General features: G+C 39.8%; 1 protein-coding gene and 1 long non-coding RNA gene across 2 annotated transcripts in view; one reads left to right on the forward strand and one right to left on the reverse strand.

Annotated features, from left to right (window-relative positions):
* Positions 1–6,310, forward strand: LOC148363663 (uncharacterized). Its single transcript, XR_015850672.1, has 2 exons — positions 1–1,370; positions 5,589–6,310. It is a non-coding gene; the product is annotated as an uncharacterized LOC148363663 (long non-coding RNA).
* The window catches only part of dennd6a (DENN/MADD domain containing 6A), a 27,437-nt gene continuing 6,866 nt past the window's right edge, over positions 2,075–22,645 (reverse strand). The window contains exons 4-19 of the mRNA XM_088337632.1: positions 20,826–20,938; positions 18,136–18,216; positions 17,944–18,049; positions 16,813–16,892; positions 16,682–16,741; positions 16,539–16,594; positions 13,729–13,851; positions 12,234–12,329; positions 11,289–11,383; positions 11,140–11,205; positions 9,902–9,966; positions 9,744–9,833; positions 9,489–9,652; positions 5,579–5,681; positions 3,808–3,882; positions 2,075–3,728 (exon numbers count right to left, since the gene is read on the reverse strand). Coding sequence (XP_088193758.1) covers positions 3,597–3,728; positions 3,808–3,882; positions 5,579–5,681; positions 9,489–9,652; positions 9,744–9,833; positions 9,902–9,966; positions 11,140–11,205; positions 11,289–11,383; positions 12,234–12,329; positions 13,729–13,851; positions 16,539–16,594; positions 16,682–16,741; positions 16,813–16,892; positions 17,944–18,049; positions 18,136–18,216; positions 20,826–20,938 — 1,505 coding nt within the window. The 3' untranslated portion in view covers positions 2,075–3,596. The remainder of the gene's footprint in view (positions 3,729–3,807; positions 3,883–5,578; positions 5,682–9,488; positions 9,653–9,743; positions 9,834–9,901; positions 9,967–11,139; positions 11,206–11,288; positions 11,384–12,233; positions 12,330–13,728; positions 13,852–16,538; positions 16,595–16,681; positions 16,742–16,812; positions 16,893–17,943; positions 18,050–18,135; positions 18,217–20,825; positions 20,939–22,645) is intronic.

Consider the following 22,645-nt stretch of genomic DNA (forward strand, 5'->3'; position numbering starts at 1 on the left):
GGGGAGACTGCAGGTGTTCTGTGTCCGAAAAGTCAAGGCAAGTTCGAAAAAAATCAGTTTGTCACGTCGGACTGTGACTCGCCGTGTGGAACTAATTGATGAACATATAGCTAGCCAGCTAAACAAAAAGGCAGAGTTATTTGAGTTATATTCACTTGCACTGGATGAAAGTAATTACATCAAAGACACAGCACAGCTCCGAATTTTTATAAGAGGAATAAATGACAGCTTTGAGATAATGGAGGAGTTTTTGACCATGGAGTCCCTGAAGGGAACAACGCGGGGAGAGGATTTGTATGAAAAGGTGTCTGCTGCAATCGAGAAACATAAACTACCTTGGAGTAAACTTGCCAATGTCACGACGGATGGATCACCAAATTTAACAGGAAAAAAACGTTGGGCTGCTAAAACGAATCCAGGATAAGTAAATCTAGGAAAACCGTGAACAGGATGTTATTTTCCTTCACTGTATCATCCATCAGGAATCACTTTGCAAGTCTGAATTGCAGCATAACCATGTAGTGAATCCAGTTGTAAAACTTGTGAACTTTATACGCGCAAGGGGACTCCAGCATCGTCAGTTCATCACGTTCCTGGAGGAAATTGATGCGGATCATCAGGACTTACTTTGCCACTCTCGTGTTAGGTGGTTAAGTTTGGGCAAAGTGTTTCAACGCATTTGGGACCTGAAAGAGGAGATCGGCGCATTTTTAGAGTTCAATGAGAAATCTGACGAATTTCCTGAGCTACGAGACCAGAACTGGCTTTGTGATTTTGCGTTTGCTGTGGAAGTATTTTCACACTTGAATGAATCTAAGTACATTTTATTTCCCAGACAAGTTGCGAACACATCCTTCACTCATTTCGCCACACTTGACACTCAGAAAGAGGCGAGGCGATCTGCAAAGAAATACAGCAAATCACTGGATGACCTGCACAGAGAATTCAGTCGCCGGTTCTCTGATTTTGAAAACATTGATGAGTCACTCCAGCTCGTGTCTTGTCCCTTCTAACAAGACCCTGAAACAGTACCACATGAGGTGCAACTGGAACTGATCGATCTTTAGTCTGACGCCACCTTGAAGGAAAAGTTCAAGACTCTTAAACTTAACGACTTTTATGCTTCACTGAACGAAGCCATCTTTCCAAACCTACGGAGGACGGCACAAGATGCTGGCCTTGTTTGGCTCGACCTATGTATGTGAGCAGACATTCAGTGTTATGAACATGAACAAAGCCGGTCACAGATCCAGGATAACTGACCAACACTTCGGATCTATTCTGAGAATCACCACAACAAAACTTACTCCAGACTTTGATGCACTGACAAAACAGGGAGATCAACAACACTATTCCCACTGAAACTGATGGTGAGTTTTCCTGCTGTGGTTATTCAACTGAAATGTAATTAAATCAATCATTAATCATTAATAGGTCAAATCCTGTATGTAATTTATATAACACTCAATCCATCTGTTCTTGGCTCGGCCCCTCTGTCAAATTTTAGAACTCATTGTGGCCCTCGAGTCAAAATGTTTGCCCACCCATTTTACTGTAGGAACGAAATTTGAAACCTTTTTTTTAACTCGCTGACGCCATCTTCTGGCTTGTGTCATCATTGCAGTCTCTGTCAAGCTTTCTTTCACCATTTTCATGCTACACTAACAAAAAACTGTGGTAACGAGCATAAAATAACTCACTGAATCAACCCCTTTCCGCCTACCTAATGTGTCTCACAAACCAAACAGCTTTGTTGAAAGTAAGATAAAAGCAGAATAGTCGTGGTGGAAAAACATATCAAATGGCTTTTTAACTCAGTTGGGCATTTTTAACACATACTTAATAGAGACAATATTCTACTTATAACTTTTTAAGGACACCTCAACGCATAATCAAATGCCTTTGTTTCAATATCTATGACGATTATTATGGTAATCATAACAATATCTTGTCATTAAACTTATTTCTGACTAAGTATTTATCGACTGATTAAATTAAGCATAGCCTCTCAAATGCGACTTTTTTTTCTAATGGTGAGTGTTCATGTAAACAAAAATAAATACACACATAGAAATTAGTGATCATTTTCCAGAAAGAGAATTTTATCGGTTATTAGTCGGAAACACATCTTGCATCCCTACTTACATATATACAGTATATGTTTATAAATATATATGTATGGGCGGCACAGTCGCAGAATGGTTAGCACGTCTAACAGTATCCTACAGTACGGACTCGTGTTTCTCAACTGGTGGGTCAGAACCTAAAAATGGGTCACGGACCTGTTTTCAGTGGGTCATTGGCCTTTTCCTTGGCAAAATAATGCTAAGAAGAAAAAAGGGTGGGTCAATTACATTCCTTAAGAGTAGATGGCGATAATGCCCTGCTTCATCTCTTCTACCTATATGCTCAATAGGCTTATTTCATAGGGACCACATTATTTTTTTAAATTTTGTTGGTTTTATTTCCATTTTCTACCCATAATATGGGTCCCAAGAAAGTTGGTAGCCCATCCCGTACATTGGGCCGGTGGGCAGGGGACACCCTGGACTGCTTGCCAGCAAACCACAGGGAAGACTGAGACAGACAACCATTCCCTCTCACATTAATTGCTAGGGACAATATTGACCCACGAATAAAATGCTCCATACATGTTTTAGATACAAGGGGGGAAACCAGTGTCTAGAGATAACCCTCTCAGACACAGAGAGAGAATGCAAATTCCGCACAGAAGCCTATAGCTAGAATAGAACCTGAAACCTCTGAACTCTGAGGTAGACGTGCTAACCAGTCAGCCAATGCACCACCTACTTTAGACTGTTTTGAGAACATTTCTACCACATGAAAAGAGCACATTTTCAGAGGTTCTCTCAAATATACTGAAATGTTACTGGATCTTTTTTTAGGAAATTTCAGGAACTTACATTTACTCTTAAAGGAACTTTTGAGGTAAAATTGATTGAGGAAGTCTAAAGTAATTCCTATAGAACTATATAAATAACATATTCCTTAAAAAAGTCCTGACTTTGTGCAGAATGTCAGAAATGTACAGAAAATTTTCAGTCAAATTTCCATCAGAACATTTCTAGGAATTAACACACAAAAAAAGAAGAAAAATGTGTTTAAAATTTTCAACATTCATGATACAGTATTTTAATAAAAACAAACAAAAACCCATCTTTGTAGTTGTATTACAAACTGAACCGTTTTTTGTTCACATTTCCAAAGGAATGTCTCATGTAGCTTCTTAGATTGGGTCACATGACCCGGATGCAGACACCTGATTGGTTGCTGCTGAAATGAGGGTGTTGCTGGTGTTATATTGTTGATATTGTGCAGTTTACTGGATATAAGTTCAGATGAAAATAAAAAGCCCCAATAATGGCAGCTTGAATACGTACGTAAGTGTGTTTGTGTGTGTGTTGTTAAAAAGTACACAATGGGAAAAAGTGCACTTCAAAAGCAAGTCTTAAAAAAGGATTCAAAGTTAACAATCTGTTTGAAGTGGTGATTAAAAATCCCTCCGGACTTTGAGAAATGATCAGAAACACACTACTTTCATGTGTTTGGTAGCCATACATCCCAAAAATAGAAGTTCAGGGCGTGGTGGGCTTGTGGAGAATACCCTGAAGGTCTTCGGGTAAGGCTAGGATGACGCCGTCAATGTGAGCTCTCAGTTTGGCTATTGTACCAGCACGCACAGGTAAACGTTCCCTTTCTGCTTGACTCTGGCGGATGAGGAAAAACAAAAACACTCGATTCAATATAATCTTTTAAACCTTGAGATTTAATTTTGTCTGTACTTGCCAGTTTGTCTTTTAATTTGAGAACCAAATCCACTGTCTCCACCTCAGAGTGTCTCTGGACTCGTTGCTGCAGGTCCTTACAAGGACAAAAAAATAATAAGGGTCTACAACAAATGATGTGAAAAACAGTGTAATATTAATGATGATAATAATAATGATAATCAACATTTTCATTGCAGTTCAATGGTCCTGTTTTTTAATCAATTGAGCCAATCCCACAAACTGATCAGTGCCAACGCTGTCCGCTAACGTTACCAGTCAGGTTTGCTATGCAAGCCATGTGTCACGAATGAGACAGTCCTGGTTAAGGTATCCAATGATCTTCTACTAGCAATAGATTCCAGCCCTTCATCACTGTTGCTGCTGCTGGACCTTAGAGCGGCCTTTGACGGTGTGGCCCATATTTTCTGACTATATCGGCCGGAAAAATGGATTGGTTTCTCAGGAAACGTCCTCTTATGGTTCAGATCCCAAATCTCAGATAGAATGCATTGTGTTGAATATGGTGAAATGACATCTGAGCCCTTTAGTGTTTTCATTTGACCGCAATCTGTCCTTTCAAACACACATTAAAAATACTACTAGATCGGCTTTTTCCATCTTAGCAACATTGCTAAAATCGCCCTATGCTGTTTTAGTCTGATGCGGGGATTATAATTCATGCTCTGAAAATGCTGGTCTACTAGTGATCCCAAGAGCCAAGAAGAGATCCGCAGGTTGAAGAGCGTTTTTTTTTTGGGCCCTGGTGCTGTCGAATGCTCTGCCCCCTGATATTCGATCTGCAACCTCAGTGGAACTGTTTAAATGTAGGCTTAAAACACATTTATATATATATGAATGACTTATACTTCAATATCTGTGTATTGTTTGTTATTCCAACATCTATTGCAACTTGGACATCCTGGAAGGGGGATTACCTCACGTGCGGTCCCTTCCCAAGGTTTCTCATTTTTCTCATGTTGAGGTTTTGGAGTTTTTCCTTGCCCTCGTGTATGTTTTAGATCAGGGGATGGTGTAATGATAGTCTGTAGTTTGCAATAATCTGTGGTCTGTGCAGCCCTTTGAGTCTCCTTGTGATTTTAAGGGCTATACAAATAAACATGACTTGACTAGTTTCCACGATGCTAGTCGCTACTCCTAATGGTAGAGTCTACGTTAAGATTTACTAATGCTAGCGTGAGCGATGCTGCGACCTAATTAAAAAATATTGGTTAAATTTAAGCCAGTGACTCTTGGAAACTAAATAACCAATCAACAATTAAAAAGTTAGTTATTATTGGATGAGTGCAGAAGATTTAATGGAATGCAAGTTCCTTATTTTAACTTACTGTTGGTTGTAGTTATACTATTGCTCTATTGTCGCTATCGGCCAATCATGTCGCTATTCTTGGATTCCCACACCCGTTAGGCCTAAAAGACTTTTTTGTAACCTTGGGAGGATTTAATAAAAAGAGGGGGTCAGATGGAATTTTCTTTTCTGAGGCCCTGTCCCAGTCTTCCTTGCAAGTATAAAATCAATCTATATATTATTGCCTTAATTTGAGTGTCTACTCAATTTTAAACTAAAAAAATAAAAGGGAAGAATCTCTGGAAACTCACAAGGGAAAGCTACAAAAACCAACAAAGCCAAAAAAAAAGCAAAGGAGGGGTCCATGATATGTAAAATAGAACATTTCAAATTTAAAAAATATTAAATTGAATAACCTAGTGGGGTCAAAACTTTAGAGAGTTGGTGCTATTTGGTAAGTGGGAAACTTATTCATTTTCCTCACCTCTTCACAGAGCGCTTCAAGATGGAGGGCCTCCAGCTTTTGTGTCATCTCCTTCCTTCTGTTGCGGAACCAGCCATCAAAGTTGGGAGATTTTAGGAAGTGCCTACAAGTACGCAAATGGATAATTAGAATAATAAGTAAGGATAATGAGAGAATGGTGTATGTAAATAACTATAAAATGGGGGAAACTTTAAACATTAGGAGTGAGAACATTTGACGAACCTAAAGAAAAAACAGAAAGCATTTGAGAAACGTTCAGTAAACAATGCTTGACATATGTGAGGAATATGTAGACAGCACGAGAAGGGAAGGAGCTGAGGAACAAGGGGAAGATGTGTGGGATACATGAAGAGCATTGATAAACACATTTCACGATACTAAGGTATGTGGTTGTTAGAAATAGGCCGGAGCTGATAGGATGCTTGCTCGGCACTTTCCTATCTAAAAGCATTCTTGCGCACATTTTCCAGTTTGAACCAGCTAAGACCATTGTGTCACACTATGGCACATTATTGAGGCTTAGTCCCCTTACCCTGCTTGACAGTAAAAGACTAAGGGACTATTTTAGACTTCTTCCATGTGATGCTGAAAAGCTGTGTATTCAATCTTTCTTGCATCAAGTAACGTAAACTCCGCACTATATGTTGCAGTTTTTTTCCATTGTTTGGCCGTGGTTGCAACTTATACTCCGGATATACATATATGTGAAATGATTAAAACATTATTAGATAATTTAGGTTTCAATTTTATTTACGGTATGTTACTTAAAATGTTATTTTCACACTTGACCGCAAGAGAGAGCTCTAGACCTGTGTTGATAATGTCAACACTGACAGCAACGTAAAAGCGGAAGGAGGAAGAAAGCGCATGGATTTACCGGTTTACCGGTCCAAGAGACACCGAGGCTGAAGATCTGATTGGAGTGGTGAAGACAGTTTGGTAAACATGTTCTTTATGCCTGAGTCATCTGAATACCTCTTAATGTTACGTCGTTACTGACGAGTATCTCTAACATATGCATGTACCGTATTTTCTGGACTATAAGAAGCACAGTATTATAAGGCGCACCCCCGAAAAAAGGCAGCACGGCGGCGCAGTGGTTAGCGCTTGTGCGGCACAGTTCATGTCATGGGAACCTGTCGTGGGTTCAAATCCAGCTCCAGACTTCCTATGGGAGTTTGTATGTTCTCCCTGTGCTTGCGTGGGTTTCCTCCGGGCACTCCGGTTTCCTCCCACATTCCAAAAACATGCATTTCAGGTGAATTGGCCGGTCCAAATTGTCCCTAGGTGTGAATGAGCGAGTGAGTTGTCTGTCCCCGTGTGCCCTGCGATTGGTTGGCAACCAGTTCAGGGTGTCCCCTGCCCACTGCCTGGAGATGGCTGGGATGGGCTCCAGCCCCCCCGCGACCCTAATGAGGATAAGCGGTACGGCTAATGAGATGAGATGAGGAGACCCCCAAAAATAGTCTTTTGTCATATATTTTCCAAACATAATGTGCACCGGACTATAAGGCGCTACAGTAGGAAGGTCAGTCAAACTTTATTAACCCCTTAACGAGGCGGGCCATCGGACTGTTGAAAAGCAAATACCGTAAATTCTGGACTATAAGCCGCTACTTTTCCCCCCAAACTTTCAACCCTGCGGCTTATTCAGTGATGCGGCCAATTTATGTAATTTTTCTAACGGCCGCCAGCAGCCCTCGAGTACCAAAGGTAAGATTTAGACCGGTGGAATATATGCGCAGAGGAAGACTCCAACTTCTTGGCTTGACTAGCGGTGAGAAATCTTTCACTAAAACTGTCCGCATGCGAAAGGCAACTTTTTCGCAAGTCTGCCAGTGGATCCTGACAGCGTGGGGCAGCATCAAAAAATCCACCATCACCAACGGGTTCCAAAAAGCCGTGACGGAGAGGAGGGCACACCAGCGACAGTGACCGCGCGAGTGAGGCTGCGGGAGCGTGGGACGACGTCTATATGACACCATTTCTTTATGACTTTGATGGCTTCAGTTGTAAGGAGGAAGATGAGGAAGGTTTACTGTGACTTTTACAAGTATGGTATGTTTTTTTAACAGACCCGTTTACTGTGTTGCGAGCGTGTTGCTACCATTAACTGCCCTGTCAGGCACCGTTTGGGATGAAAGTTATATTATTATTATTATTAAAGCTTTGAAAACTCAGTGTACCGTCTTTCTTTGTAAATATGTGTAACCCATGTATAATATGTATTTGCACCTGTATATTTTTGTAATGTATTTATTTGAGACACTTATTCTGATATGTTTTGCGAATTAAAAAAGAGGGGCGGAGCAGACGCGGGCTGACGGGAAGTGGGGTAAAGGTGAGTGAGACCTGTTGTCGCGGCGGACAATAGTGGATATATATTTTTCCCACCCTTACCTTTGGAAATATAGACTTTTTTTCCTTGGATTAGTTTCAACGGGTACCCGGACTCTGCAGGTCTGCATCAAACCTTAAGTATCGGTATCATTTTCCGTTCATTTTGCCGGCTGTGATTTTTGGACTGTGTACTTCAATGAAGGACATTGAGTTTCAACCGCGAGACTTGAAGTCGGGTCTGGATAAATTTAACGTTTGTGTTACAATTTTTTAACGGGTGCGCATGCGGCTTATATACAGGTGCGGCTTGTGTATGTACGAAATCGGTTTTCCTCTGAAAATGTGGTGGGTGCGGCTTATAATCAGGTGCGCTCTATAGTCCGGAATTTACGGTACATGTCTCAGACACGTCAACACACGCTGTCCGTACGATGTCACCAGTCACTTTATTATGTCATGCCACGTATCCCTGGAAAGCTTAAACTCTTGGGATTCGAGATATGAATATCATTTAAAAATATACTCATCACAAAAAAAAATATACCTAAAAAATATAAAGACGTAGTCTTGTAGCCATCACATTTTATAATGCGCAGCCGTGGGCTCCTTAAATCCGTAAATACAGAAAATCCAACCATATAAAATCTTTACATACTCCAATAATGGTGACAAAAAAAAAGCCTAAAAGCATCCCTGCATCGATGGACGTTTCTTGTTGCTACCTGTCTGTTGAGCCCCACCATAATTCCCATTTACAAATACAGACAAGTAAAATATTTTTTTCTAAGCCGTAAACCAAACTAACTTATAATTCACATCTTTTTCAGCCAATTGCAGGCTTTGTTTTACCTTGCTTTAGCCTATATGAGCCCGTATATGCTAAAAAGGGCCCACCTCCTTTAACCCCGAATAACTTTAGCCAATAGAGACAGATTCAAATGATGATTGACACATTGGTTCGGAAATGAAACACCGATATATACACATACATATATATGCATATCCCAGCATGCACCGCACACCACTTCTACGGGGAAAATTAAGTCAGCGGCTGCTTACCGTAGTTGTGAGACCTGTTGCGGATCAATATTGATCCATATGTAAAAAGATGCACCATATTCTAAGGCGCATTGTCAGCGTTTGCTTTAGGTGTGCCTCATATAGCAGAAAATATGGTATATGTAATGTTGGTAAACCATGTTCTATATTTTATATATTTTTTTAAATTTTCTTTCAAGATGTCATGTATGTTTTTGGTGTTGGATTTTATTGAATAGATTACCCCAAAAATGTGACTTGTACTGCGAGTGCGACTTATACATGTTTGTCCTTCATAACAATGCATTTTTGGGTTGGTGTGACTTATACTCGCGAGAGACATAATGGTCCGAAAAATACTGTAGTATGCAGTCTCCTGGTTTTTATTTCAAGTATGATGAGCATTGAGGAAAAAAAGAACCGGGCTGAGGTCCAGGCCGAATTTTACACGATGAATACACAAGAGGTATGGGGGAAATTTGATGATGCCTACCAATATGTAAAGAGCAAAGAGAAAAATGTGAGCACTTGCCTGTAAAGTCCAATCCAGTCTCCCTTGAGCCGCGAGGTGAGCTGAGGGCCGGCCTTTTCCAGCGTCTTCATGAAGTCCTGCTGAACAAATGGTCGCAGAAGAGGAGGACTCTTCCATGGGCTAATGGACCTCTGCAGAGGCATAAGACTAGCCACGTAACGCTCCTAAATACATGACAGACAAATATAACAAAACACTAACTTCTAGATCTTGTTCTTATTACTGATGATGACTGATCACAATATAGGGGACTACCAGAGGTATTATGAAGCTCTGTGTCAGCTCCAGAAAGTATCGCCTCAAAATTGCATTCTGAGCTGCAGAGGGCCTCTTTTGCTGAACACCCTGACCATGAAAAATATAAAATAAATATAAATTGTAATACAAGGGAATGCAGAGATGCTTTAACTAACCTTCTGGAGCTGCTTGATGATTTCATCATCTTTGTTGAGATATGGCTTGTATGCAGTGTATACACCTGAAAAACAAACACAGACAAGTAAATGAGTGTGTTAACTTGAGTCAGTCACATGAGTCAAACTAAGGGGTCTGTCGACTTTATAAAAGAACTTTGTTGAGTTTCCTATGTTTCTTCCTAGCCCATAAACCATCAATGTCAAATTCAGTTGGGTGATCCAGCCTTTGTGTTCTGAGGCGGGCCGGATCAGTAAAAGAATGTCAACTACAGCTTTGCTTTGTTTTTCAATAGTATCCTTTATCACTCAGCCTATATTAATTAGTAAACTACCTTACATATTATGATCACATACGAAAAGGGATCTTTTTTAAACAAAACAAATTTGTTCACAAACAATGGGGGAAATAGATTTTTATGTTTGGTACTGAATGTGTTAACTGATTTATTTTAACAGTTGAGTAATTGCAGTTTTAAACCTGAACCAACTCACCACCTTATACAAACTCAACACTGCCCTCTAGCAGCCTGAGAGAGCATTTGGTTTTCGTTTATTTAAAAAGTCGTAACTTTTGATAGAAATGACCTACAAACTCGCTTCTTCTTTTGACATACTCGGATATTTATGGCAAGATGGATTAACTAACCCAACAGGCCCAATCCAGCCCGCGGGACATATGTTTGTTAAGTATGCCATAATCTATTCAAGTGAGTCACCTGAGTTCTATGTGATCTTAATGATTCCTAATAATTCTTGTCTATTACTGAGGACAACTTAACTGACACTTCCTGATTTACCCTAGGGCAGGGGCCTAAAACCTGCAGCCTGGGGGCCAATTAATACTGGGAGGCATTGATTAATACACACTGACCCTTTAAGTGCAGCAGTAGCAAATCATTGATGACCTCATTACAGATTGATTGAATTCTTTTCATATCACTTTGTAAAATATATATTTTTAAATCTTATTTTGTGTGGGTCGGTGGTTTCCATAGACCACTATCGTTGCAGGAACACCATTTCCTGTGGTGTGAATTGGGCAAGTATAGGTGGCGATTTAAAAATTATATTTGGGAACAGTGAAATGTTCTTGTCAGAACTTATTGGTGGAAAACCCGACCCTAGCTGCGGCAGCCCCCAAGTAAATTGGGTTTGAAGCCCTTACTCTAAAGATACAAAGCTCTGGTCCTCTTTGTGATACTTTTTCCCAAAACAGAGAGAGCAAAAACCTTTACCGGGTTTAGAGTCGAGAGTTTTCAGATTCTTGAGTTTCTTCACTTTCATCTGCTTGGCCATCTCACCTATGGGGGAGTCATATTTATTATGATTGTTGCAATAAAGAAAAAAAAAAAGAAAAAGGATTAATATACTATATGTTCAATACCTGCTTGCTTCATGTCGCCGATGCGGATGATGTGAGGCCAGTGCTGCAGAGTCTTAGCAAAAAAGGGGTTGGTCACTCCAAGGATGACTGACGGACTGAGAGGAAGTTTGAAATGAAATCATCGTGAGCACTAAAAATTTGTATTCTGCCACAATATTCAGTAATCCACCGCTGAATCGTTAAATTGTCATTGATATCTTTGTATCGTGCATTGTGTTATGTAGCAGAGAGCACACCACAAATCTATCACAGGGTCAGGTTGAGGAGGGCTGTGTGTGTGTGTGTGTGTTGGGTGGATGTGAATGTGTGTGCCGGACTGTAATAGGCTGGTGTACGCCGTCGGAAAACTTGTCCAACAAAACATACTGCAAAGAACTGTGACAGCTAGTATTTTTGCGGCTTGTTACAATGAAAAGAAAATTAATAAATTGAATCAGACTATGAACAAAGTCAGAAGAGCGTCAAGAAATACTGATAACCACCAAGTGGATGGTTATCGGGTCAGGGAAGAGACTGAGGCGGAGAGAAATAAATGGCGGTGCAACCGGCCTGGCTTACTGCTCTGGATAGGTTACGTAAAAACTCTCACAAGCTACCCCTGCCGAGCCTGTGTCTCACGAACATCGGATCCATTACCCATGAAACAAATGACCTGGATCTACAACTCGTGGGAAACAGCTACATTCGGGACTTTTGTGTTTTAATCTTCACAGAGACCTGAGGCAGCCGAGGATCCCCGATGCTAGCATGCAGCAAGCCAGCTGCTGTGTACATCGCTTTCTTACACTGAAAGGAGAAGCATTCCAATTATGGGATGCTACTATTTTGCGGGCTTTGACTTCTTTTGGAAAGCTACCCCCGCAAAAACAAGGGATTACTGTATTAAAGTGTGCGTTTTCCCACGTGCGCTGTTGTGTGTGCATCCTGTGACGCATTTTGACTTACGGAGCCTGCGTCCTGGTGGTGTACTCTCTAAATTCGCTGTCGTGGATGGTAAAATATGGCCGGAAGTCACTACAGTAGCGCAGAGGAGACACACAGCTGTATAGAAAGAGGGACATTAAATGGTATATATTTTGCCTTCAAACCCCAAAATGTCAGCAAAAGGATAAAAGTTAAATGAAACGGTCAAATAAGACAATACAAGACAAAGGCGAGCCGTGTATTTCACACCTAAGCCTTCAGTAGTGCTTCATTTGAATCAATCCAACCCTCAATAACCATTTCATGGCCATAAAACATTTACTGCAGCTACAGCAGCGACAAATATTAAACATCAATAATAACCTCATAAATTGAACAATTATTTAGGAATATAGCTACACATTACTTACTAAAAATCGCTTTTTTGGGCAGAAAATCCACCCAACTTTCTTTCCCCAAGAAAATTTGAATCACTCTGTCATACAGATTTTCCATGCATTTCTGTTCCATCAAGAAGTTTTTTATTGCCATCAAAGCTAATGCTTAAATCAAGCTGTTCCTGTTGTATTTCTGGCGTAGGTTTTTATTCGATTTAGGGATTAAAACGTCCATTTGACAGAAGCAGTGGACACAGCGATATTTTTCTTCAGTTTTGTGTTGTGATTTTTAATTACCACCCCCAAGCCAATCATACTTTGCAAAATCGATGACGTATCCATATTTCTGCTGGAAGGCTCTGGCCTGCCAACTGAAAATCCGATCGGCTGAACCAACAACTTTATTCACCCTTATGTTATGCCTCAGGGCCTGCATAATTGATTGTAAAGGCCCCTGAGTCTGGCAACAAGTAATTCCTGAAATGTGATTGGTTAAATAATTAAATATGAAAGCACATATCTGAAAGCAGCACAACCAGGGCAAAGTCAATGAAAGGAGGCTGACAGACTCTTTGGAATTATTTATCATTTAAGTATACATGGACAAACTCTAATCAACATCAAATGATTCAGATATTTAGAAGCCAGCAGAGAAGGACTTGCAGGCCCCAAAAGCCCACCACTGGCAGATGATTTATACTTTGAAATGCAAGGAGAGGAATTGTTTGTAGCTCCAGCCACAACAGTTGTGATGAACCATAAATGGGCAACAGGCACAGCATGACTTTCTGTTATTCATTTAGAATTATTTTAACAATATTTTTAGCATTATTTTATGGTGTAATAATTCTTCACCTTCATGTCTGCATAGTTGTGCTCTTTTCTCTAATATTTATGTATTTTTAATGTGAATATTAACCCCATATTTGTGCATTTTCATTGAATACCACATTTGTGTCTTTACATAAACACCTTTTCAAAATTTTGTGTTTTCAAATTATTTTTAAATTTGATGTTTTAGTGCAAACTTAAGTGTGATTTTTCCTTTAGTGACCTTTAGTAAAGAGGTTTGTGGTAAAGTAAAAATGTTTTACTTGGAAAAAATGAATGGAATGGCATGAACAGAATCTGGTACTCACTTGACTAGCGCCAAAACTGTGTCCGACGATTCGGCAGGAGACGGTGCCATGACAACGAGCGCCTCCCCCAGCAGCACCAACTCCCACAGCATCTGGATGTGGAAGAACACTGGAAAGAAACACCTAGATAGGCAAAGATAGGCATCAGATTTTAGGTTTAAAGACATAAGCCAAGCATAAATCTAGAAGGCAAATTGGTAGTATTAAACAAAATCTTTTTGGTAACTATATATACAGTGAATAAAATAAGTATTTGAACACCCTGCTATTTTGCCATTTCTCCCACTTAAAAATCATGGAGGGGTCTGAAATTTTCATCGTAGGTGCATGTCCACTGTGAGAGAGATAAACTATAAAGAAAAATCCAGAAATCACAATGCATGATTATTTTAACGATTGTGTGATATAGCTGCAAATAAATTTTTGAACACCTGAGAAAATGAATGTTAATATTTGGTACAGTAACCTTTGGTTGCGATTACAGAGGTCAAACGTTTCCTGTAGTCTTTCACCAAGTTTGCACACACTGCAGGAAGGATCTTATGCCCACTCTTTCACACAGATCTTCTCTAGATCACTCAAGTTTCTGGACTGTTGCCGAGAAACATGAAGTTTTAGCTCCCTCCAAAGATTTTTGATTGGGTTCAGGTCTGGAGACTGGCTGGGGCGTGCTAGAACCTTGATATGCTACTTACGGAGCCACTCCTTGGTTTTCCGTGCTGTATTCTGGGTCGTTGTCATGTTGGAACACCCAGCCACGACCCATCTTCAATGCTCTTGACTGAGGGAAGGAGGTTTTTCCCCAAAATCTCACAATACACGGCCCCAGTCATCCTCTCTTTAATGCAGTGCACTCGTCCTTTCTCATGTGCACCCCCAAAGCATGATGCTACCACCCCAAAACTTCACAGTAGGGATGGTGTTCTTCGGATTCTACTCTTCATTCTTCTTCCAAACACGCTTAGTGGAATTATGACCAAAAAAATTATATTTTGGTCTCATCTCACTACAAAACCTTCTCCCATGACTCCTCTGTATCATCCAAATGGTCATATGCAAACTTAAGAAGGGCCTTGACATGTGCTGGTTTAAGCAGGGGAACCTTTCATGCCATGAATGATTTCAAATAATGACGTCTTAGTGTATTAACTACAGTAATCTTGGAAACTGTGGTCCAAGCTCTTTTCAGGTCATTGACCAACTCCTGTCATGTACTTCCGGGCTGATTCCTCCCCTTTCTTTGAATCATTGAAACCCTACGAGGTGATATCTTGCATGGGGCTCCACTCCGATTGAGCTTGACTGTCATGTTTAGCTTCTTCCATTTTCTAATGATTGGACCTTTTTTTCACGAAGCTGCTTGGTAATTGCTCCATAGCCCTTTTCTAGTCTTGTGGAGGTGTACAATTTTGTCTCTGGTGTCTTTGCACAGCTCATTGGTCTTTGCCATGTTACAAGTTAAAGTCTTACTGATTGTATGGGGTGGACAGGTGTCTATGCAGCTAACGACATCAAAACGGTGCATCTGATTCAGGATGATAGATGGAGCGCAGGTGGACTTCTAATGGGTGACTTCTAATGGGTGGACTAACAGGTCTCAACAAGTTTTAGCAATAAATTGTTTGAAAATCATGTATTGTGATTTCTGCCTTTTTCTTTTTAGTTTATCTTTCTCACAGTGGACATAATAATAATAATAATAATAATAATAATAATTTCCTTGTATTGTCATTCTGTGTAACAATGTACACAGAACGAAATGTCGATTGCACCTGACCCGATGCAGCCGCAGCCAAGAGAGGGCGCCGCCGACCACTTTTTAAGTCTTAGGAATGACTCGGCCGGGGCGCGAACCCGAACCTCCCAGTCTCAAAGCGGGCGCCTTACCATCTAGGCTACTGAGCTGGTTGCACCTAGGGTGAAATTTTCAGACCCCTCCATGATATCTAAGTGGCAGAAATAGCAAAATACAGACGCTACCTTACTTACGAACAAGATAGGTTCCGGACGATCGTTCATAAGTTGAATTCGTTTGTAAGTTGCTCGATTGCTAAATTTTGTATGGTATGTATGTTTAAGATTTACATAAATATGTTTAAGGCTTGTAGAAGTAACCTGTATTCTCTTGAAAGTGAAAAATAAACGTTTAATGAAGTAATATGCTCTGTAACATTACAAAGCAGGATGGATAATAAAGCATAGTATTGAAAAACAAAGCTACACATTAGGCGTTGACATTCTGTGGTCTGTGAAACCCTTTGAGACTCTTTGCAATTAAGGGCTATAGAAATAAACATGACTTGACTATAAAAATAGTTAATTTAACTTACTTTTGGAAGAGTTAGGCGACTTCCTCCTCAGAGGTAAAAAGTGGATGAAAAAAAGCGATCCAACCATTTGCTCAACCGCATCAAGCTTTCTTATTCCACTTTCATTTAAAAAAAAAAAAAACAGCTCGCCTCTTCTTCACACTTTACAACAACCATATTGAATGGATGCACGAGATATCAGAGAAGAAAAACTTAAAAGTTCTTAGCGCGCTAGGGATACAGGCCAGTGTGTTTACATTACACACAAACAAGGAAGTAGAAACCGGATTTCTTCTTTGGGGTTGATGCTGGGTGATCTCTCACAGCGCCACACGGCGGAAAGAAGCACTACAGCACTGTCTTTACTGTCGTTTTAATTCTATGCGCCTAATTGTCCGGAGCTCCTTATATATGAAAAAAATATCATAAAAGACTAATTTTGAGGGTGCGCATTTTGATCCCGTGCGTCTTACTCTCAAAGCAAGTTGGAGTACAACACACCTGAAGAGGTCCACTTCATGGATGGTGGGCAGCACAATGGACACCAAACTGTCAGTCTGGACAAAAAGAGTTAAATTGAGTAAAAATAAAAAAAATCTTCTCAGTACATACATTAAGAATGTGAGTGTTGAAGCATATGTCACCTGAGCTGATTGGACCAGTTGACATGTTCCTGGTTTGTCGTAACTGGTTGGGATGCGAATCTGCGTTTACACATGAAAAAAAACCTTTTGCCTTCGAGTGACATACTCTAGTAAGGCATCATGGCGCTTACCTTGATGACCACGCCCATAATGGGAAGTGTGAGGATCCTCCCTGGGTGTGGTGAGGGCCAACGATCGATATCGTTACAAGCTGTGAGGCAAAATTGCAAATCAAATGCTTTATAATATGGAAATGATGTGCTGATGCAAATCCTGGAGAAAGCAGTGTTTCCCATAATAGGAAGATTAGGCGGGCCGCCAGGGTTTAATTGATCCCGCCCGAGTCACATAAACCTGCATTATAAAAAAAAAATGATACTTTAAATATATAGAAATGCGAAGTTAGACAAAAAGACTTTCAGATTTGTCACTATACAAATGATTGCAAAGGCAACGGTGTGTATTTGATCTACATATCTCTGTCAGTCAGAAGGAATCTTGGTAAGTAAGCGCTCGTCAGGCTAAAGCACGCACTGTGTCTATCCCACCCCGCCTGCACTGTGTTTAGATGCCTGGGTAAAATATGACATTGACTAGTGTCGTGTTTTCCCCAAGTTAAACGTTTTTCAACTCTCAACAAACAGAAAAAAGGACTAAGCGCTGAGTTCTATGTCGCACTGCTGGCGCTTTCAACAGTGCGTAACAAAATGGCGCTGCCATTGCAAACAATTACAAAATTGGCTCACAGCAGAAACACTTTGGTGGACATGGACCATAACTATAGCTCATAAGTTGTGTGTTACAATAACCTCCAGCAAACCATCGGCGTCTTGTCGTAGCGGCAATCACAAAAGCAGTGGCATTGATATTTAATACTGTAATTTACCACATGACTAAAATGAGAATTACATTTTAAAGTCATATTTAAATTGGGTTGTTTACTCGCTGTTTACAAAGGGCACACATTTATAATAGATCTAGTTTTTTGATTTTGCTCTAAAAAATGCACCAGCTTGATGCCTTTGAATTTAAAATGTACAAAATTTTCTTCCAGGGGAGTTTGCCCATCGGACCCCCTTTTGACTGTCCACCAAGGTCTCACAAAATTTGATGGGAAATTCTGAATTGGAATTACATTGTACATGTTTGCCCCACAATTGAATGCTAACCAGATCCTAGTATACCAATCTTATGTTGGAAGACAGCTGGGCTTAAGCACAACTACGAAAATGTTCCGAAAATGGATATACTGAAACACATACCTGCCTCCAAACATGGTTCCTGCTTTTCAAAGTATTCTGGAGCCAAAATCTTGAGGAGTGAGTGGAAAAAGGTCACATAGGGCAGCTTACTAATGAGGACCAAAGACTGCAGGAAAAAAAGATAATTGATAACCAACCGATTAGACAGTTGTCTATAATCATACACATAATATTAATATTGGTTTTATTCACCTTCTGGAAATAGCCTCTTTTCAATGACTTATCCCGCACTTGACGAAAATATACGTAGCCGTAATAATGCCCTTGCTCCCTCTGTGAACACAGACAACCGAACAGTCAAGAGTTTTAAACATTTCGGGCACATATCAACAAAAAGCACATATTTCATTTTATTTAAAGAGATCTATTCTAGTTCTTGAAGTTCTTGGCGGATTGACAGAAGATGGTAGTGATATCTAGAGGCTGTTTACTCATTAGTTGTGTACAAAAGAGTACCAGTACGAAAGAGTACTGGTAAACTTCATGAGTATCTAGCTTGTTATTTGCCAACTGATAATAATGAGCACAGAACAAGTACCGTAAATTCCTACTATAAGCCGTGAATTTTTTTCCAAGCTTCCAACGCTGCAACTTATGCATTGATGCGGCTATTTTATGCATTTTTTTCTAATGGCCGCCAGGGGCGCCCGAGCAGTAAAGGTAAGGGTGAGACACGTAAAATATATGTGTCAAAAGACGCAAGTTTAATGTAACTTCGCACTTTGTGCATGAATATAATTAGCAAGAACAGACCCTCATCAAGGGAAAAAAAGTCAATTGAAAAAGGAGGGCTAACTTCCATATTGGAAATCATTTTATGAGTCTGTTTATTTGGAAACAGAAATAATGTGGCAGATTAAATGGATTACAAGAAGCAACGAAGCAAAAATGTTCATGGTGGATTCATTTTTAACTGTCGGCATTATCGTTTGTTTTGGAGTATATTTATAGTTTTCGGGTGTCTTCTTTCAGACAGATCGTGAGACATTTCTGTGATGAGTATATTGTAAATATCTCATGTTTCAATGTGGGCACATGCAACTTATAGTCAGCTGTGGCTTATGTATCTACAAAATGGTTTCCCCTTAAACATACAGTGGGTGCAGCTTCTAATCAGGTGTGCTCTATAGTCTGAATTTTACGGTAATTATGGAATTATTGTCAAATGGCGGTGTTAAAAAGTTTGTCTTGTTTTGCCAGCCATGAATATTTTTGTGAAGCTGATGATTTTTCCCCGCTTGAATTTGTAGCAGATTGGAATTTACTGAATTACTTACTGGGATAAAATCCATCAGCCTGTTCGACATAGTAGTGCACACAAAGTATTGCTAAAAGCAACAAAACCGCATTAGACGCACATTTTCAATGTGCGACCACCACCCTCCTGTATTTACACTCTGGCCAGAAAGCGCCTTGTGAAACAAAAACAAAAGGTTGTTTTTGTCTAGCTGCTTCGTGTTGCTAAGCTTCAAAAGCCTGGGCTAACCGTACAGCTAAGCTAACCTGTTGCACAATGCAATCTTCTGCCCAGAAAAGGGAGTTTTCCGCTTTACAATATCGTCTGTGCTAAACACCGTTTTTGTCTTTAACTCATTTTCACCAAAACTCTACTCACGGACTGGCTTCCTACCATATAACCAAGAAACGTCCAAGAAAGCATCTTGTTATGTGATCAGTGTAAATTGGTGTACTCAAAGGATTAGAATGATGCCTAGTTGACATTGGGTACCCACTCTGACCCTCCGTCCCCAGCACCTGTGGGCTCTCCAACTGAGTCCACAAGCTCTCACCTCCCCGCTGTTCCAGCTCCTTGTACCCGCAGTGGCTGGGTCAGCATCCCAACCAGGCACAGAGACTTTGACTATGGGTAAATTCTGGGGGGGCTTGTGTAGTGGGTTTTACATAATTCACCCACGGAACCATTGTTTAGTTAGCGAGTTCCTAGGGGGACTCTTAATTCGGCCGGCTCGAGCCACTCTCGTGTTTGTTTTGTTATTGCAGGTTTAAATGTCATTAAAGCAGCTTTCGTTGGCACCTTTGTTTGACACTCCGCCTACGACTCCCGTCTCTGCTCGCTACATTGACACACACTGCTCACTCGATATGGAGTTTCTAGCAGTATCGTGCAGACACTTCTATGTACTGGGAGAGTTAACTGTGGTCTTTGTGTTTGCTTTTTACTTTACACTGCTAACCGTTTCACCGGATGCTAACGTTAGCATAGCGCTAAATCTCCTGCCCGCTGCTATCAATTACAGCAGCTTGCACACCCCAACGCAGCTTTATCGTCGACGGCGACTTTAATCGGGCATGTTTATGGACTGTACTCCCAAATCCATTCAATTGTGGACTTAGCAATTCGGAAAAAACACTGGACTATGTGGAATGTAACATCAAACATTCCGGTTGTATCCAGCAACTCTGTTTGACCCTCACCCCCCTCATCAGCATTCCACACCGTAATGCAGTATGTTAGAATGCTCTCCACTGTGGCTTTGTAAAAGGACAACCTGCAGCTGTTGTTTTAGATTATTTTTCCTGAGCACTCTCAGGAAATGCAGTCGCTGCTGGGCTATCTATAATAGTGTTGTTGATGGCTACCATTAACCAAGACTATTTGGATGAGAGCCAAAATGGGCAAGACATGATCGGTCTAACAAAAACACGTTTTTTTGTATTTTTTTTTAGATATCCTTTTCTGTGCAAAATTGTTATACAGCGTTCACAATTTGAAATTATCAAAAAAAAACATATTAAAAAATGGGGAAAACGTATAAGTTGAAAGGTATCTGAGTCCTATATTTTCGTTAACCATGGATGGCTGGGTATTGTATGTTGTTGCTGAATGGTAATGTGAGACTACATGCTTGTGTACGTGTTACCTTGAGGCAGGGGGGTGCATCCCTGTCAGTGGCTTCCAAGAAACAGCCCAACGACGACTTCCTGTTGGAGCCTTGGCGAAACCGAAAGCAAAACTGAGTGTCGCCAAGGCAACCTGGAAGCAGGAGAAGCTGCATTAGAATTTCCGAGCTACTACCAGGGAACATTTTCTCTCAAAGACTGACAGGTGTCTTTATTGTATGCTTTAGCACTGTTTACCTAATTGACACTGTTTGCAAATCATGTTGCTGTTCTTTAATTTCTGCAATCTTTAGGGCTGATCTGCTGTTGTAACCCAAGATATTTTAATAAAAGAAATTAGGGCTTTACGGAGGACCTTTAAAACAGGTTGGATTTTTGCATCTTGAAGATTTTTGTACGGTCTCCTCCTGTTCTTATTGCATCTTTAAAATTCATTGATTTCTTCTTTCCTCATTTTGAGTCTTCACACAACTATAAATGTATCACATTCCTATCCTGTCTTGTTGGCATTTTCAATCCTAAAGAGTTTTTTACACAATTGCTAGATAATATTTGAAATGGTCAGCTTGTTCAAATCCCCTTTGAGTTTACAGAATATTCTTGTTTCCTCATATGAAAGGTCCAACATTTCTCAAAGACGAATTCTTTTTTGAAACCAATGAAATTACAATATTAAACGTTACGCATTTTTTTTGTGAAAAAAAAATTCCCCAAATTTAACTTCCAACCGTTCCATTGTACTTCATTCAAGAAATCATTCAAAATTCCGGTATTTTCAAGAGTGGGCCAAAAATATGTCATCACATTTAATTTCAGATTTTAGAAAAAGTTGACTCATTAATATTTCAATCTATACAATTCAAACATGTTTTGTGGAAAAATATTTAATTAATGCAACACATTTCAGAAGACTCTTGCAAATGCTGGGTGGGCCGGATTAAACAATGAAGCGGGCTGTATTGCTGAAATGCATTGTGTAGACTGTGTGGCATGATGCAGCGGGGGTTTGCAAAAGGACGTCCAACTTGTCAGATCCAATTGGTGCTCTGAAAATGGACTAATACAACCCCTGTCTGCAAAGCACTCAAGTGTACACATAAACTGTGACAAGTACTTTGTCACTGCAAGGGTCTTGTAAGAAAATATGTATATAAGTATATAGAACAATAGGAACAAATACAATAGAAATACACACAAATACAAAATGATAAAAAATACATAGAATAGCAAACATTACACTTAGGAGGTATTGTTTGGAAAATTATTTAACACAAAAACAGTTTGAGATTTCAAAACAACAACTGTATAACCTCATGCAAAATTGTAAGTACTGACAGTAATTGGTTTCTGAGTAAAATAATGAAAACTGTTACATTTGCACTTAATTAGTCTCGTTCTTTTAATTCACTAATTCTTACCACATGATAAGTTTTTGAAAAAAAATGCTAATTGGCAAATAATTAAAATATTTGTCTTGCGATTATTGCCTTACTGTTTTACAGATTTCTCATGCGATAATGTCCTTACTAATATCAGTACGGCCCTTATCGCATACTAGGTATGTAATTAATAAAGGCCATTATCGCATGCCAACAGTTAAATGGATTAATAGTGATTTAGAATACTAGTTATTCCTATATCAAAAATTCAATAAAAATATGAATAACTGGCATGGTCTTCCTATCTACCATGCATAAAACCAAACATATTAAAAAAAACTCAGCAGTGCCATTTTTGCATGAGGTTAACGAGATGTGTTGCACTTTTAAGATTCTGCTCTTAGATGTTATTCATTATGTCGTTACCACTAATGTCACTTTAAAACAATTTGTTATTTAAA

Source organism: Urocampus carinirostris, chromosome 6 (genome assembly GCF_059441175.1).
Source record: "Urocampus carinirostris isolate Australia breed hairy pipefish chromosome 6, RoL_Ucar_1.0, whole genome shotgun sequence".
Taxonomy (NCBI): domain Eukaryota; kingdom Metazoa; phylum Chordata; class Actinopteri; order Syngnathiformes; family Syngnathidae; genus Urocampus; species Urocampus carinirostris.